At 43.4% G+C, this 17,898-nt stretch overlaps 2 protein-coding genes, 1 non-coding gene and 1 pseudogene across 3 annotated transcripts; 3 read left to right on the top strand and 1 right to left on the bottom strand.

The window, feature by feature from the left end:
• The first annotated feature begins 3,185 nt into the window (after nucleotides 1-3,185).
• TRNAD-GUC (transfer RNA aspartic acid (anticodon GUC)) lies at nucleotides 3,186-3,259 on the top strand. The gene has a single exon. It is a non-coding gene; the product is annotated as a tRNA-Asp (tRNA).
• Nucleotides 3,260-9,153: 5,894 nt separating this feature from the next.
• On the bottom strand, nucleotides 9,154-10,247 carry LOC123085988 (ribosomal protein S2, mitochondrial-like; annotated as a pseudogene).
• Nucleotides 10,248-12,983: 2,736 nt separating this feature from the next.
• On the top strand, nucleotides 12,984-13,676 carry LOC123085990 (NADH dehydrogenase [ubiquinone] iron-sulfur protein 3-like). Its single transcript, XM_044507691.1, has one exon. It carries the CDS (start codon nucleotides 13,050-13,052, stop codon nucleotides 13,620-13,622), a length of 573 nt encoding a protein of 190 aa, XP_044363626.1. The 5' UTR covers nucleotides 12,984-13,049; the 3' UTR covers nucleotides 13,623-13,676.
• A 731-nt stretch (nucleotides 13,677-14,407) lies between these two features.
• LOC123085989 (NADH-ubiquinone oxidoreductase chain 2-like) lies at nucleotides 14,408-17,604 on the top strand. The gene is made up of 2 exons (XM_044507689.1): nucleotides 14,408-14,559; nucleotides 16,969-17,604. The coding sequence occupies exons 1-2, from the start codon at nucleotides 14,502-14,504 to the stop codon at nucleotides 17,562-17,564; spliced, it is 654 nt and encodes a 217-aa protein (XP_044363624.1). The 5' UTR covers nucleotides 14,408-14,501; the 3' UTR covers nucleotides 17,565-17,604.
• The last annotated feature ends 294 nt before the right edge of the window (nucleotides 17,605-17,898 follow it).

The raw sequence follows: 17,898 nt of genomic DNA, 5'->3' as shown, positions 1-17,898 counted from the left end.
ACATGATATGAGATGCATGACAACGACAACAACACACGGAGACAAAAACCCGAACCCGAGGAAATAAATATAACTTAACACCGGAAACGGCAAGATTTGGAGTACAAATTGGGAAAGTTACATCCGGGGTGTTACACAACGCTTCTGGTCGGAAGCTGGTCGATCGCCTGGTTGGCAACCGGCACAACACCCTTGCCAGTGGGATTTCTGTTGGTTTTCGTACTATGCGCAATGAAAGTTTCCAAAAAGGGAGAGCTCTAAAAACAGCGTTCGGGGAGAATGTGATTTTTCGAGACCAGTATCACGGATGTTGGTTCGCGCTTTATGGCATTTCAACGAGAAAACTAATCCAATCCCACAAAGGATTGTTCATGGAACTACTATCGAAATTATTCGGACCATATTTCCAAGTGTCATTCTTTTGTTCATTGCCATACCATCGTTTGCTCTATTATACTCAATGGACGGGGTATTAGTAGATCCAACCATTACTATCAAAGCTATTGGACATCAATGGTATCGGAGTGCGCCTCTTAACAAGGGTGATTTAAGTGCAACAAAATGTACCGGTGGTTCATGAAGCATCTGGCTTACCGGTCATCTCCCATTCCCGTCGTCGAGAGACTAAAAGAACTATAGCACGCCAAAAACGGGGAGTTGAGGTGGTTAGACCTATACCCCGAAATGCTCCCAGCATAGGAGCCTATGGTTCCATTCTTGTTATTGCTGGAGGTACACATACCTCTTCTTGGTGTGGTGGAGCGATATACGAAAAATAGATGCTAAGCCTGCAATGTCCGATAACGGGGCTTCAGTAGTGAATCTATCGGCACCACAGCAGTGGCATACAACTTTGGACCTAAGGGCAGGTCCCGTTACCTTTCGGAATGGGGGATCCCCGTTGGCAACAACCACGGTAGTAGTTGCGGAACTACTGGGCCAAGAGAGGACAACCTGTTGTTCCTGCTCCTCCTTCTTCGCTTCGGGGACGGAGGTCCTACGGTAGGTAAGAGCATGCACAAGCACTTGACCGAAGGGGACCAGCGCTTCTACTCCTCCACCGATGAGCCGTTCTTGCGAGAAGCAAGGGATGTCGTGAACGGTGGGAGGTCAAAGAAAGAGAATTGACCTCTGAATACAGTGATCCTATGATCTAGATAGACTCCGTCCTTTTTTTAGATAAGGGTGACTCAATAAATTGGGGGTGGGACCTGCTGGCATAATGCAGGCTGGAACGTGGGAATTCGAGGTCTCATGAACGAGTTTTTTTTCGTGGACAAACATACTTTCCGGTCTTTTTTATGGATCCTTTTAGATCTACGGGCCGGCTGTTCACATGAGCATAGGGAATCTATACTAGGGCTTTCGACTTGGCCCCTGGCAGGATAGGTGAGGAATCACTCTTGAGATCTGATCTATTGGGACCTACAACTTTGCCAAAGCTGACTAGCATCCCTTTCCATGGTGAACTGGCCGTCCCATACCTTCATTTTGTCTCATGTGTGTTGAACATTGTCTTCCTCGGTTCCAGCTTCACTGATGTAGGTAGGGCTGGGCGAGAAAGGGTCCCCTCTTGCCTATTAGTAAGCGGGACTTCGATTCCACCGGGGTCTTATGGTCTCATAGAGGGGGGAGAACTACCTAACTAAACAAGAATAGTGCTCTTTATAAATAAGAGTAGGCGTGGAGAGCTTTTTGCGAGGAAACTTGCAAGTCAAGTTTGGGGGGAGGCGGGCGTCGACCCAACCTTATGAGCATTCGGACTATAACAGTTCCAATGAACAGTCACTCACTTTTGACAGTTATACGATTCCAGAAGATGATCCAGAATTGGGTCAATCACGTTTATTAGAAGTTGACAATAGAGTGGTTGTACCAACCAAAACTCATCTACGTATGATTGTAACACCCGCTGATGTACCTCATAGTTGGGCTGTACCTTCCTCAGGTGTCAAATGTGATGTTGTACCTGGTCGTTCAAATCTTACCTCCATCTCGGTACAACGAGAAGGAGTTTACTATGGTCAGTGCAGTGAGATTCGTGGAACTAATCATGCCTTTACGCCTATCATCGTAGAAGCAGTGACTTTGAAAGATTATGCGGATTGGGTATCCAATCAATTAATCCTCCAAACCAACTAAACCTGGGAAGCTGAAGCGGAAATGCAATTCTCGGGTGAGGGAAGGGGGAAGCTCTAGTAAGGCTTCGCTCGCTCGCTCAGAAAGCTCTAACGCTCGTTTACGAGTGGAGTGCATAAGCCCTTATTAAAGTAGGGTGAGGCCTTACTACATGAGCTCGTAAGTCAAGCACGGAACGAGCCTTGTCTACGAAGCTTCGCTTCATCATCTTGCTTGCTTCCGGCGAAGCTTAACACACTATAACATAGGCATGCATGATGGTATGGTAGGAAGACTCCTTTTAAGGCCGACCACTACATAGGAGCGATAGGAAGCCAAGCCGTCAAAAGGAAAGGCGAGCAGCCCTTATTGCAATAGCAAACGGCCTACTTATAGCCCTATTTATACCCTTTCTCGGGGACTTCAACGGGCCTTACAAGCTCAATAAATTGCAATTCTTCACCTTTTCCTCAGACAGTGGGAATACATTTTCTTACTTGATTGACATTGACAGATATGTGTACCACACCGAACAAGCAATATGTCATATGCTTGATGTACCAGCCAAGCCAGCTCTTTTTTTCTCAGTTCCCTTATCCTTAGCGCAAAAGTAAAAAGAAAATGAAAGAGAGTTTGTATTTGCAAATGAAAATGAATATGGATATAAATAAATTAGATAATCAATAAATAAGAATTGGAATAATAGAAAAAATCTCCTTCGCCCCTTATCTCTTCATCATCGTCGGTTCCGTCACTTGTGGTATTCGTTTAGAATCTTGTTGACCCTACTCGCTTACTCCTATTTTCCTTATTTCTTTTTCTACATAATTAATTAGAACTTTCTTGAAAGAATGGGGTTCTCTCTGGGGGGGCGCACCCTCTCTTCCTTTTTGAGAAAGATGGGCTTGTTTTTTTCAATAAGTTCTATTGCTTTGACACATTTAGTATATAACATAATATATATAAGAAAAGTACTAAAGGCGAAGGGCATTCTATTGTACAGCTACTTTGGTATAGTTACAAAGGTAACCGGTAGGTGACTATTGAATCGACAGTAGTTACGAAAGGGGGAAATAGCTCAGTTGGTTAGAGTGCTGGTCTGTCACGCCAGAAGTCGCGGGTTCGAACCCCGTTTTCCCCGCCCGATCTTTCTTTCTTCCCGAGGTCATACCTCTGCCACTTTACCCTGAGTTTCACTAAGGCATATAACCCCATTCGGGTAAGAGGAGCAAGCAGTGGGGAACATCTATTTATATGCGTGTTAGCATCAACAACATCTTTTTGAAAGTAAATTACATCGATCCTCGGTGCTAGGTACTCAGGTAAGTAAATCCCGAGGATAGAACTAGAGCAAGTAAGCTCATCGCACTATCAAGTCAGTCAGGAACTAGTCTGCCAAGCTTAAGAAGAAGTGAAAAGTAAGCAAGTTGTCATCTAGTGAGGGCTAAAAGACACGGAGAACATCCCCCCTCTATTTGCCAATAGCTTCCGCCTTCCTCTCTTTCATTTCATGTCGGTTCAGCCGAGCCAATAGATTCCATAGGCGGGTCAGTTATAGCTGTAGTAGCCTTTGATTAGGTCCTTTCAATAGACTTTTCGTAGCTATAATTCGATAGACTTTCCGTAGCTCAGTACTGCTGATCGTTGACGCCCGCAACTGTACTTACGGCTGTACTTGTGAAATGAGATAGAGCCGTCTCGCTATGACTCAAAGATGGTCAAAAAGCTAATAGATGGGCCACAAAAGGTAGAGGAGAGGGGGTAAGAAGAGTAGACTTACTACTGGATACAAGATAGGGTATACAGCTAAAAGGGTGAGATAGAGGAATGAAATGAGCCAGTGAAACGGTCCACTACCACAAGTATTGAGCTATAACCATAAAACTTGGGGAGTGCCTCAAGAAAATCCATTGGAATAGAAGACCCGGGTTGTAATGGAACAGACAAAGGTTGAAGAAGACCAACAAGAAGGGTGTGCTCACTCTTGTTGAGTTGACACACATTACAGTGAAGAACAAACTTGGAGGGAGAAAAAGAAACCAGAAGGGACCCATTGTTTCTGTGCAGGTCGAATAATGATGGAAAAGCATCCAGTATGTAGCCGACATATGCCAACAACCCAAATGCACATATGCTAGTTAAGTTGAAACTCCTAAATTAAAGCGCAAGCAACAAAACTACTTTTTTGAAGGCGCAGAGCGTTGAAGAAGAGCATAGCTCGATTAACACAACTAGGGGCAATATGGTTCATTTTCCTAGAACACCACAACAAATGTCCCTACCAGCTGTTGCCAGTGAAGCTGAAACCATGGCTACCCCTCAACAAGCCTCTAGCTCTTATCCTAGGCCTGAACCGCCTGAACCTCCAATTACCGTACCATTGGTACTGAATGTGACCACCACTCACACCTATTCCAGACCTTTAAACCCCTGACCACCTAGACCTCTAGTAGCAAAGCAACTAAAAGACCCAATCACAAAATAACCCTCTCTATCCCCCTCAAAACCTTGGCACGAACACTTGTTTCCAGCCACCTATGGCCTTCCTCACAGCTCAAAACATGATAATATTAGACCTAATCCTGCACCTCCACCACCACAACCAAGACCCAATTCAATACCAAATATCCCATTTTCCCAACCAATACTTTTGCCCTATGCTGGAAATTCCATGAAACCAGAAGTGCCAATATATACTTACCTTAACCAACCGCTTCCAACTCAACAGCATGACTCGTACCAATACCTGCAAGAACAAAGGCCGCAAAATCAATATCAATATGGGCAGCAGATACATCAACCTCCTAGAGTTTCTTTTCCAATATTTGAAGGGGCCAGGTCTTGGATACAAAAGTGTGAACATTACTTTTCGGTGTACCAAGTTACGGATTGGTACAAGGTAGAACTTTTGGCTATGCACCTTAGGGGGAGAGCTGAAAGCTGGTACAACAGTTTCTTAGTGAATAGGGGACAATTATCTTGGCAAGAGTGAATTCAAGAGATTGTAGAGAGGTTTGAGGTAAGAAATGTGGTTGGTGTAGTTGATGAGTTTAATCACTTGAGGCAAAGAGGAAGCCTAGAAGAGTACAAGTCACACACAATTGGCAGAATTGAGGGCTGCCACGTTGAGGTGCAATCCCTATTACGATGACAACCTTTTTCGACAAAGTTTTCTTGGGGGTAAGGGTATTGTAAATAGAGATAGATGTTTCGTCCGGCTCTGAGAAACAATTCGGCAACCCCGCTCTTCCCTTTGCCTCTTCCACATCTATTTTTGAAACTTGATTCGGTTGAGTTTGAAGCAAGGATCTAATCAGATAACGCTTTGTTCTCCAATGAATGGAGGTGGAATAATTTCTTGAGATAGAGAAAGCTACATCTCGACTTTATTTAAACGAAAGAAAAAGGTTAGTCTTGCTCCTAGACTTCCAATTCCAAGTAGTAGTAATGGAAAGGAACATGTTTAGGAGAACTTTTTTATGTCTTTCTTATAGCGATCGCTGAAAGTCAGTCAATGCCCTGGCTTCAATGAATGAAGACCGATGGGCTACGAAGTGGAGATGATGTCGTCGTGTCATTGCTCGTGATGTCTTCACCAGGATTTGACTTACCAATGTGAAAGGTACCGTGCCAGTGGTTCTATCATTTAGATAGAGAGTGATCTTTCCTTCTTGTCGAAGAAAGATATGACGTTGGGAAGGGAAAGGGAGTAGAAACGTTTTTGTAGCCTTGGGGCGAAGGGCTGAGAGTTCCGTGATCCAGTTCTTTGAGCATACATAGGTTGAGGATGGATCTCCTATAGCAATCAATGTGGAAAAAGGCAATAGCCGAGAATACAAAGAAGAAAAAGCGAGTGAGATCTTGATTTTCTATTATCATACAACATAGAAGTATTTAATCAAATCAGAAAGAGCCCTGTGATTTGACCAAAACGGCATAATTGAAAGATCTCGTCTCAGTCGCTCGCCTAAGAAAAGGTACCGGGTTGCTCCGTGATGACGAATAAGCAACCCAGCCCAATCCTTGCTTTCATAGAAAAAGGTGAATTTACTCGAATATTCGTTCAATGACTCAATATTTAGTAATCAAATCATGTGTTTGTTAGATCATTTAGTGAGAAATAAAACGAGAATAAAGAGAGAGTCCTCACCTCAATATCGACAACAATGACCTGGCAAGTGAAGTAAAGTAAAAGCAAAGTAGAGCCCGGTTGATGTCAAACGTTTTCAAATCTTACCCACCATATCCATTCATGCACGTTACTAGATGAAAAGTAAAAAGTAAAGCAATGATGGTTTTTATCAGAGCCACTTTACAACCGGTTTAGCAACTTCTTCATGCCCCTATGAACGAAATATTTGGAGTTTGACAACTCGTTGATGCCGGTTGATACTCGAATGAATATATCGCCGGTAGATATTTGCTTTTCTAATGAGGTAGACACTTTTGCATGTTAAGGTTTCCACTTCAAACCATCCAGATTTACACTTCAATTTCTCGTTGTTGACACGGTTTACACTTGACTTCATTCAAACTGACACTTATGTATCTATCTAGACAGGCGGGCACTTAACCAAACTCAGGTTGACACAAACTATACAAAAGTCTTAATTAGGGTGTTTTTTCCGATCAACCCGAAACTCCGAACAGAACCGACCCTGACTAGACCTTTTCCCAAGCAACTCCGAATACTGGAAAATCTGAATGAAATTCGATAAGAGAAATCAGAGCATGTTTCTAAATTTGTGATAACTACTTATTTATGAGTGAGAAATGCTTCATGCGAGCACCCTTGGCGGCCTGCTTTTGAGACAGGGAGGCCATGCTCGTATCTATGCTTTTCATCATTGGTCTGGTCTACTCGTACCCCACCCCACAAGGTACATCTTTGACTATCGTGCTTCTTATCTTGACGCTATACATCTAGTTCAGTCAGTCCCAGAGACTTATCCTTCAGAAAAAGGTAATCCACCCATATTGGACTTTTCTTCACCTGGCCTCGCGGATTCAATACCGAATTCTCTTCGCATACCGGCCTGCTAATTCCGGGATTAGCTGTTCTCAATGACTGGTGGATGCCTCTTTTCTACCTTAGAAATCGTTTTTTATGTACCTTCTCCCTCTCTACACCTTTTTTTGCCTCGCCACCCAGAAAGACCTATAGAAGAAGGAAGAATTCAATCCGTATACTCCAAGCGCCATAACTATCGCACTTTCCAAGCAACCCTCTAATGAAGAAAGTGCAATTGAAACAATCAAGAACGGAAAAATAATTAGACTCCCTCGTCAATTGTTTGGATTGGAATTAGGCTCCTCTACTCTAGTCGTCCTCTTCTATTTCGGGCAGTAGCTCAGCCCGTTCCGGGCCTTCCTTTACTGAATCTATTAGTAGTTGCACTTTTCGACATATGCCTTTATTTAGCCATTGGTTGTAGGCATCCCCTTCTCTTCAAGGAATTTCTGCGCCCCGTTCCTGATCAAGTGTTGGAAAAACCGGAATATGATGCTTTCTACTTCAGCAGTAGGGTTGGCCTGAAGCCAGCCCATAGAATAGATACGGGCGTGTTCTACACAGGAGTTCTTGTAGAACATGTTCCAATCAAACCTCTTTCCCTTCGTCTCCGGTTTTCAATATGAACGAGTGTCATCCTCTTCTCCCATTGTTTGGATGGAATACCCACGTGGAGCTGACCTTCACTTTTCAGAGACAGGGGCAAGCCGATAATTTGTAGCCTCCCTGGTTGTTTTTTGGAAATTTCAGTAGAAGTGAAGCCCTGTAGGAGCTCCCTAAGGACTCTATCTAAGACCTTTTTGAGACCCTGGGTGACTCGCATGGACTTATCCCCTCTCGGTAAGCCGAAGACCATATCGTCTGCGTAGCATGCGTAATAGAAGACTACGGCCCCATCCTCTCGGACCATTACCCTTTCAAGCTTGGCATCCAATATATGGAGATAGCAGTGAATGAGGACAGGTTCAATCAGGCTTCCGAGCGGTATTCCTCGCTTCTGGCACGTGTAACTCTTACCTTTTCTATCTACGTGTGGTTTTCATGAAAGCCTATTTTATCAACCTATGGACTCCTTTCAATGATAGAGTCTTTGGAGCAAATTGGTTCAGGATTCTAAGGTTAGAAAAGAGTTACCACTCAAGGGAGGAACATGATATGTGGAAGGCTATCCTGGTGGCTCAAGACTGACCGGTATACCTGGACCAGTCTATATTGAGCCATATTCATCAATTCGTCAGGCAATTTGGCCTCACACAATGTATCCCTGTTCCACCAGACGCTTAATCAACCCTGGAACACAAGAGAACCCTTCTTATCGAAGAGAATTGCGTATTAAACAGATGAGAGAAATAGCCCTAAATATGTGCATCGAGTAAGTCATTACCTTCTATTCGATCTCCAGTATCGCTCATCAAGTACTTGATCAGATTCCTCTTTTTTCTTGCAATTGCAAAGTGGTGGAAAAAATTTGTATTTCGGTCACCATGTCGTAGCCAATTGGCTCTGCCCCGCTGGAGCCATGCTACTTCTTCTTGTTCAAACAGGTTCTCGAGCAGCAGTCAAATTGACTTCCCCTGCTTGAGCGTAATGCCCGCCCCTGGTGTGGTGGAAAAAGCCTCGTTTTCTATTCCTTTTAAAGCTGCTGATGCGAGCTACCGAACAAACAAGATTAGTACAATAAGCCACAACTAGCACTAGCTTTCGTGATTGCTTCTTTCTACCTTTCTCACTCCGGTAATTGCTCCTTCTCCAAAATATCACTACGGACAAGATGAGCTAATAGAAAAAGTTAGGGCAACAGATGATAGCGACTCGCCAGACTCGAACTGGCATAGGCGGATCGGATCAAACGAAATTAGCCTTTCTTCCATCAACAGGAATCGCTTTGATTTCACAGTTCAAGAGGATGGTGGGGGCAACCTCTCTACATCTGCGGGCCGGTAGGCCAGCCAACTAACTCTTCAAATGAAGAACTGATTACTCCACATCTATGAACCTATCATTCCCCGCCCTTCCCCATTATTTCTTTTTGTATCACGCTAGGACTTTGCCTCTTTTTTTGAGGAAAAATATGGAAGTAGAATCTCCTCTCTTTTAGAGGCGTCTTCCAAATCCAATTTAAGATCAATGAGATCTTTCAGAGAGCCGCTGCTCTTTCCATTAAATTCTAGGATCTCTTCGATCCTATGCGCAAAAGCAAGGTGTGAGCCCGCGACCCCTCGATCGCTCTCAGAGTCAATCGGCCCAAACCGGGTTATGAGCTCAATGAAAAAAAGTATTTTTAGAAATTGCCTACAAAACCGTCTTGCGAGCGTTAGCATCAGCGTCAGCGCCATCTCCCGATGGATATTTTTTGCGCATCTCCAATAGCGCCTTGGCCCTCTTTTCTTCTTCGTCTATTGGGGAAGAAGAAGAGGTGGAGTAGCAGGCGGATCTCATCCCTCCTGCGGACTTCCCTGTACTCAAAGTGACTCTGAGAGATTGCGCTTCTCTACTAATCGCATTCTGTTCAAGAATCACTGTTTTCATGATCGAATGACGAAATAGATATACGAACTGTATAGGATCATTCGCTGGGATGGGATAAGTGATTCTTTTATAGGATTCCCATGGGATCGTAGAATCAACTAAGGATGGAATAGGTATTTGTGATCGATCAGCTTCCAGTATGACCGAAGACTTTCTATCTGCATTCAGAATAACCACACAATCAGGTTGTTGGTTCAACGCAAAATTGATCTTCTTCTTTCTTGAACGGAATTTTTTTATTTGCAAAAGATTTGGTCAAAAACGCCCCGATCTTCCATTGAGAATCATCGAAACAATGAGAATTCACATTTCTTAAATAGCTTCTTAAATAGCTCGCCATTTCTTACGTTATCTCATAAATAAATAAATGATTGGTCTTGAAAAAGAAGGAACGGCCTTTTTGACGACTGGGAGATCCTATAAAATGAAGAGCATTTCGTAAACAAATCAGTGTCTTGTCTGAATCGAGAATAGCAATTCCATTTCTTGAACCACAGATATAGACTTTGAAATGGTGATCAGCTACCCGATGGCCGAGATGTGCATTTGTACAAAGTAATTTAGTACAGATTATCGAAAGCATTGTCATTTTGCGATTTGAGTTTCGGAGATACAGGTGGTAAGTTATGGGTAATGCGGGGGAACTTTAAGATGAGATAGAATACCTAATATGGGAGTGGTTTAAGTGAGAGAATAGCTCCCTTACTAAACCAACTGAGCTATTTGCCATGTTTTTGACAAATGACCTAACTTTGATGTGATGTGCCCGGCTAGCCCGGATCATTCTTAGAGCAGTCGAGGTTACCGGAATTACGGCCTTCCGTACAAGAACTGGCACTATTGTAACTCGCTATGGGCCTCCTGCCTTCTCGAAAGAAACTGGCTTTTGAAGAAATTACTCTATTTTACGCATTCAGTTGAAGCGGATTCAAAGAGCTCTATCGAGCAAGGAAGGAGTATACTATACTGTAGCTGGATAAGCTAGATACCAAAACTTTGATAAAGATTGAGGCAACCCATTTGAGGAAGAACCGGACGGACCCCTATGGAGATGGCATAAACAATCCTTTGACGAACTTTCTGGTTAACATAGAATCTATGAGTTTTTTCTTCTAATTACTACTACTAACATTATTCAATCTGGTATCCAAGAATTTATTAAGATCATCCCGCAAGCACATGTACACATCTTGGATTTTACCGTCTTAAGATGGAAGAAGATTCGTTCTCCTACCCATTTCTAAGTTAAGCAAGAGATAACTCATAATTTGATATGCACTCGCGCTCGCATCTTGGGTCACTGGAACCTAATGATAATTACTCACTCCTTCATCCTGAGAAAGGATCTTGGCTATGAAAAAATGGATCACTAGCTTGCGCAGCAAATTGAATGAAACTTTCGTCCGAAGTAAACATTTCAGTCTGGTGTTCGTTATACCATTTAAGGGCATCATCTAAGTTCGAGAATTTTGGATACTTAAAGGCTATAGCACATGCTAAGTGTTGACTGAGATTCTTTTTTCCGACAGGTGGTTTTGTGCTGGAGGTTGAGGATGATCGGCCGAAAAGAGTAATAAACTTTTTGACAAATCACGCTCATGAAAATGCAATACACCTGAACGGTAGATTCTACCACGGAAGTCCATGAATGCTGGCAAATAGAATTGATAACCTTCGTATGCTGACGCAAGTCTTATTCAAAAATCTTCATAACTAGCCTGCTGCACCTATTTTAATAATTTATTTAACAGTATGTTATAGCTACAAGCATTATTAATACCTTTGACGTTATTGAAGTAGCACTCCCTCAATATGTCTGAGGCTTCTGTCGGATTCACGCGAGCTAGAGCATTTGGTAAAAGAAGCCCACACTCAACTAAACATTGACGATTCTTTTCCAGAAATCTCAAGAGCCTTTTGTTTATTTCAAATGCTTGAGACTGAAGCCCATTCAAAATATCACACATATGCTTGTATTCTTTTTTATGTAACTTTATATAGAAGTGGTTTAAGTCATGGGAAGTTAATAGCCAAAATTGATTCTAGATATCCCCCGTGGGTTTGCATAGTAATCTCCTATCAGATCCGATAATGTATCAGGATCAGACCCCCTCTCTGCTGGTTGCCAATCCAAGGGTTTGCAAAGCATCGGAAGATTGAGTTTGATAGGGAGCAGATTTATGTTCAAATTGCACAGAACATAACAAGAATTCTCTATATACCCTTGACCTTTCTTAAGAACCAGCACTGGATCTTCTTTTGTTACTCCCCTATCTATTGATATATGTAGAACATTTCTTTCAATCATGAATTGGAGCAAGTATTTCCCGATATCATAATGACACTGATTTTTTTTTTCTTTTTCTCTTTTTTGCTAGCACCTTTGGGCTGAACAACATCCTTAACTAATTCTACCTTACTAGTGAGTACTGCTTCCACCTTACCACTACCTGGTGCTTTGTATTGTAGAAACCTTGCTTGTTCTCGTACAGCTGAATTAAGTTGATCTATAAATCTAGCTACCTTAACTGCGGATGATTCCTGAAGAGTGTTGAATACCAAGCCTAGTACATGAATCATGATAGCCTCAAGCGTATAGATACCAAACATCTTAAGCATAGGTAAGCTACTTGGTAGGCAACCCTTTAGATATTGCTGAGCGTTAGGCTGATCTTTATTAATCAAGAACTTTACTATGTTAGGAGTTACTTTAAATAGATTATCCTCATCGAACTTCATTGTGCAATTTGCAATTTGATTCTGTAAATCTATTAATTCAGTATCAGAAAACACACCATTTTGATTCTTCTTTTCATTAATCAACAACTTTCTAACATCATCCTGATAAATATCAACATTAGAAGTCTTTTTCGTTTTGTCAATATCCAACAACTTAGCGTAGTAATCGTTCCAGAACTCCTTAATAATGCGTGCATTTTGCAAAGATTTCTTATTCTCAATGCTATCATCATATGTCTCAGAACAATAAAATAGAACCTGCATACTTTTATTTGTTACCCTTACTAAACCGCAGTAAGGATATGAATACGACTGAAATAAACTACTAGAATCTAAATATAAGGAAAGGATCAGAGTAAGTACTAATGCTCTGTATAATACTTTTCCACGGGCGATGGTTTAGCGGATTCGGAATTGTAACCAAGCATCCTGGGTTCTATACCCGATTCAACACTAGAGCATGCAGCCGATCCTGGATACATAACTATATAAAGTGTGCAGTTTTGGTTCTTTATTTGTAGCCAGTCTTTCACTTCTGCCTCTCCACTCCCATGCCATTCTTGGTCGGACCAACCCAACCGGCGATTTCCGACAAGTCTTTCTTCTTAGAGCAAGAAGCGGAACCAAAATAAAGCTTTCTTTATTTTCATTTATGGATAACCAATCCATTTTCCAATATAGTTGGGAGATTTTACCCAAGAAATGGGTACATAAAATGAAAAGATCGGAACATGGGAATAGATCTTATACCAATACTGACTACCCATTTCCATTGTTGTGCTTTCTAAAATGGCATACCTATACAAGGGTTCAAGTTTCGATCGATATTTGCGGAGTGGATCATCCCTCTCAAAAACGAAGATTTGAAGTTGTCCATAATTTACTGAGTACTCGGTATAACTCACGCATTCATGTACAAACAAGTGCAGACGAAGTAACACGAATATCTCCGGTAGTCAGTCTATTTCCATCAGCCGGCCGGTGGGAGCAAGAAGTATGGGATATGTTTGGTGTTTCTTCCATCAATCATCCGGATTTACGCCGTATATCAACAGATTATGGTTTCGAGGGTCATCCATTACGAAAAGACTTTCCTCTGAGTGGATATGTGGAAGTACGCTATGATGATCCAGGGAAACGTGTGGTTTCTGAACCCATTGAAATGACCCAAGAATTTCGCTATTTCGATTTTGCTAGTCCTTGGGAACAGCGTAGCGACGGATAATTCCGAATCTACATAGGTCTAGTCCAGGGGACAAATCAATAGGAAATGCTATTTGCTTCTTAAGAAGAAGAACTTTTTTGAAATGAAAGAGTTTCCACGGGCGTCGGATATCATTTCTTCAAATAAGGAAGAAGTGTTATCGAAGGATTTCCTTCCATTCTTCCTAGTATGCGGAAGCCTAGGAGGGCCAACCGAGCGAAGCTCTTTTTTTTGCCGTGCTGTGAAGTGCAATTTTCTCGTATGCGTTTTAGAGAGGTTGTCGAAAAAAGACGATCTATAGAGATTCCCCATCTATATCCAATCGAGAATAGAAGCGAGTCGCTTCCGGCATCGGCTTGTAGTCTCTGCAGTCGGCACACACACACGCCCGCCATCATGCCTCCTTGGTTCGGGACGAAGCCAAGCGAGACATACGATAGACGAAGGAAGCGCCCACCCAGCAGGAGGGCTAAAACCTGTAGTTTTGAAGTTGCAAACTCCAGCTTCGAAGCTGGAGTGCTTTAGCCCTTTTTTTAAGCAAGAATCACTGTCTTGAGCGCCTTGCGCGCTCAAGAACAAGCAAGGGATGAGCGCTTTGTTGCTAAAGCGGATATGTTTTCTTGCTGGGGAAGGCTTGTTTGATCGAGGATTGGAGAGGAGGGAGAGGTGGAATAAAAAGCTCGGGATGGATTTTGGAGTCTTTGTGCGAGCCGTATGCGGTGAGAGTCGCACGTATGGTAAGGAGGGGGGGTTCGCGTCTATACGTGTAGTGTGGTGGTTGGGCCTACCCACCCTATTTGTTCCACAATCTATGGGTCTACTGGAGCTACCCACTTCGATCAATTAGCCAAGATTTTGACCGGATACGAAATCACTGGTGCTCGATCTAGTGGTATTTTTATGGGGATTCTTTTTATCGCTGTAGGATTCCTATTCAAGATTACTGCAGTTCCTTTTCGGGCGGCTGTAGGACGGACGGCCCCCTATAGGTAGTAGGGTAGGGTGGGTGGTACCGCTCAGATAGCGGCCAATCCTCCTAACTGCGCGGGGCCGGGCTTAGAGCACGTGAAACTCATCACTACCTCGTAAGGGCGTTGAGACCATAGCATGTTACACAAAAGCGCCGCTTTCTCAGGAGTGTTGTCACACAGCTGCCCGACTAGAAGAGCTACTCGCTCTGTAGTGTTGTCACACAAGATAAGCACGCCGCCCGCCTGCTGGCCGGGCGAATCGAAGTTATCTTCCGGTCAACTGTCCACCCAGTCAAGTGCAAAAAACACAGTGGAATCACGCAACGCACGCTGCTGGTGTGCTTCCTACCCACGAGGAAAGAAGAGCAACAAGGTTCAGATTTGACTGTTTGCAGCATGGGAGCTGATTACCCAAAAAATCCCTGGGAAAAAAGAAAAGATATCTCGGTAACGAAAACCATAGGAGGCTGTATTGGCGAGATCCAAGGGTTTACAGCAGCCCAAAAGAAAAACCGCCTGGAAGTCCGAGGACCTTTAGTACCGTATCGAACCAGGAGCCTTCGCGCTAAGCGATGACCGCCCTTATCCCTTTCCTTTTTCCATTCAGCCTACTTCTTAGCTTTGTTCCGTCAGTCTAAGGCAAAGCTTAAGTGGTTTGCCTACCTTACCCACTTGATGAAAGGGAACGAACTTCGTTTCCTTGGCGGCTTTATGGATGGATTCAGTCAGAAAAAACTCCTTCCTTTTGAAAAAAGTGACGCTTTGCGTCTTCGCTTCCGAGGGTTAGGGTATAGGCCGTTTCGAGCAAGCTTTCACTTTTTCTCCCGGCTTTCTACAACTTTTGCTTTAGCTTCCAAAGGTGACCCAATGACCTTTCCGGAATTGGAAGTATTCGTCGCCCTACCCTAAGAAAGAAGTCACTATAAAACTGCTTGCCCTCCAGAAGTACCAAAGGTGCGCGGAGCCCGGTGAAAATGAATATGTGTGCTACTGAAAGAAGCCTGCCTATTGACTAATATTCGTCTTTAGAATGAAAGTAGCTATGAAGCCCAATCTACTGTCGATTCAAAAGGGGGCATAGTCATATGGGTGGGGTGTTTGTGGGGAGCTGCCTTGGATATGAGGAATTCCTCCAATCTAAAAAAAAGAACAAAGAAAAAGTCCGTGACGAAGAACTTTATTTTCTATCAATAGATAGGAATGAGTGTTCGTTATAGGGGATAGGATCCATCTGCTCTCTCTCTCTCTCTCTCTATTTTCTTTGATGCAATTTAGAGAGAAAGAGCAGTGCGAATTAGAAAAAAAGAGAATCGGGAGATGATTCCAAAATAGATACATAGACATCTAAAGTAAAGGGATGTATATATTATTCCTATATATATCATCTATCTATGAAAAAAGTAAACAGAGTTCGTTTTTGGGTTCCCCGAAGCCCCGAATGGATTGGATTGTTTCTGCTTCTGCTAACGAAATGAAGGCCTCGCCCCTTCCGAATTCTTCTCCGATCCTAAAGTTCTCGCGAAGAGAATAAGATGCAGCTCCCCCTCCCTCTGTCTTTTTCCGCTTTGCTAATCTTCCCCTCTAACGCGGGCCGGGCTTAGGCGGGCGCGAGAGGAAGAAAGAAAGTCAAAGAGCGTCTTCTCCTTTGTCCTTTTTTCAGTGCAACACAGGAAAGCACCCTCTTTTTGTAATCCCTGCAGCTTCCCAGAGGCTTGCTTTTTTTACTGAACGCATGGCGTAGCTAGGACCCCTCCAATCATGTTTGAGCCTATGTTCACCCGGGGCCAAAAAAGGAGAATTTCGGAATGCCTGCCGACGTTCAGATAAGGTGCATATCCCTTACCACTAATGGAAAGGCTCGACGAAGGGGGGATATTAGCTGGGTAAGGAAAACGCTTTCGGAGATTGAGATGTCGATTTGTTTTTCATCGAAAAGGAAGAAGGCCGAGGGGATAGCAGCCTTCCTTCGGGCTTTGCCTGCCGACGTTCTAATAAAGAATTCCGGCTCGGCCCGGGAAAGCGCTGGCAACAACATAAAGAAAGGGGTCCATGTAGCTGCTGCACCCGCCCACTAAGCAGCAGGTTCGGCATCTACTACAAAAGAGAGAATCCACTTCAGATAACCACGTCTCTGCTAGGCAGCGTGTGGAATGGCCGAGAGCGGACCAAATGGATATATAATCCAAGTCGAGAGTGGAGTTACGTGAACAGCCGTCTGATGGAAAACAACTTTCACGTTCGGTTCAGAGAGCACTTTTTCGTTGAGAATAAGTCCTTCCCTTTTGTGTGAATTCCCCAGCGGCGAATTAACAACTTGTGGGGCCCTATCTATTCAATCTCTCGAGCCCCAAGAAAACCCCCCTCTCCCTCGGACTCAATCTCTCTTTTGACTCTATATATGTGGGCACCTGATATCTATGAGGGTTCACCCACCCTGGTGACTGCATTCCTTTCTATTGCGCCTAAAATCTCTATTTCTGCAAATATGTCACGTGTTTCTATTGTTGCTTCCTATGGGGGTACATTACAACAAATCTTCTTTTTCTACAGCATTGCTTCTATGATCTTAGGAGCACTGGCCGCCATGGCCCAAACGAAAGTCAAAAGACCTCTAGCTCATAGTTCGATTGGACATGTAGATTATATTCGTACTGGTTTCTCATGTGGAACCATAGAAGGAATTCAATCACTACTAATTGGTATATTTATTTATGCATCAATGACGATAGATGCATTCGCCATAGTTCTAGCATTACGGCAAACCCGTGTCAAATATATAGCGGATTTGGGCGCTCTAGCCAAAACGAATCCTATTTTCGCTATGACCTTCTCCATTACAATGTTCTCATACACAGGAATACTCCCGTTAGCCGGCTTTTGTAGCAAATTCTATTTGTTCTTCGCCGCTTTGGGTTGTGGGGCTTACTTCCTAGCCCCAGTGGGAGTAGTGACTAGCGTTATAGGTCGTTGGGCGGCCGGAAGGTTGCCATGAGTAAGGTTGGGAGACCGAAGGCAGTTTTCCATGCACCGGACACGTAGCTTACCGAATCAGTTGCAACACAGATGGGAAAGCATGCTACGAAAGACAGGGTCGAGTCTGATACATCAACCGTCGACTCCATATCCTTGTACGAGTCCATAATCACTACACGAGATGAACCTGGGTTTGGTGAATGGAAGTTGGCCTTAGGTGTAATAGGACTCCCAGTTACTACGCGCGATCGTATACTGAGGTGCTCCCTGTCGGTTGTTGGAACGACGCGAGCCGGGTCGGGCCTCGATTCCTTTCAAAAAGATGAAGGGACAGAGGTGACTAATTCCCCATC

The sequence above is a fragment of the Triticum aestivum genome, chromosome 4A (assembly GCF_018294505.1).
Source record: "Triticum aestivum cultivar Chinese Spring chromosome 4A, IWGSC CS RefSeq v2.1, whole genome shotgun sequence".
Taxonomy (NCBI): Eukaryota; Viridiplantae; Streptophyta; class Magnoliopsida; order Poales; family Poaceae; genus Triticum; species Triticum aestivum.
Note: the sequence above shows the minus strand (reverse complement) of the source record. Positions and strands in the feature narration are given on the sequence as shown.

What these genes read in the sequence shown, in the direction of transcription:
- LOC123085990 (XM_044507691.1), top strand. Translation starts at nt 13,050, where the DNA reads ATGGATAACCAATCCATTTTCCAATATAGTTGGGAGATTTTACCCAAG.
- LOC123085989 (XM_044507689.1), top strand. Translation starts at nt 14,502, where the DNA reads ATGGGGATTCTTTTTATCGCTGTAGGATTCCTATTCAAGATTACTGCA. An exon ending in GATTACTGCAGTTCCTTTTC is followed by an intron (nt 14,560 to 16,968) that starts GGGCGGCTGTAG and finishes TTTTGACTCTAT; the next exon opens with ATATGTGGGCACCTGATATC.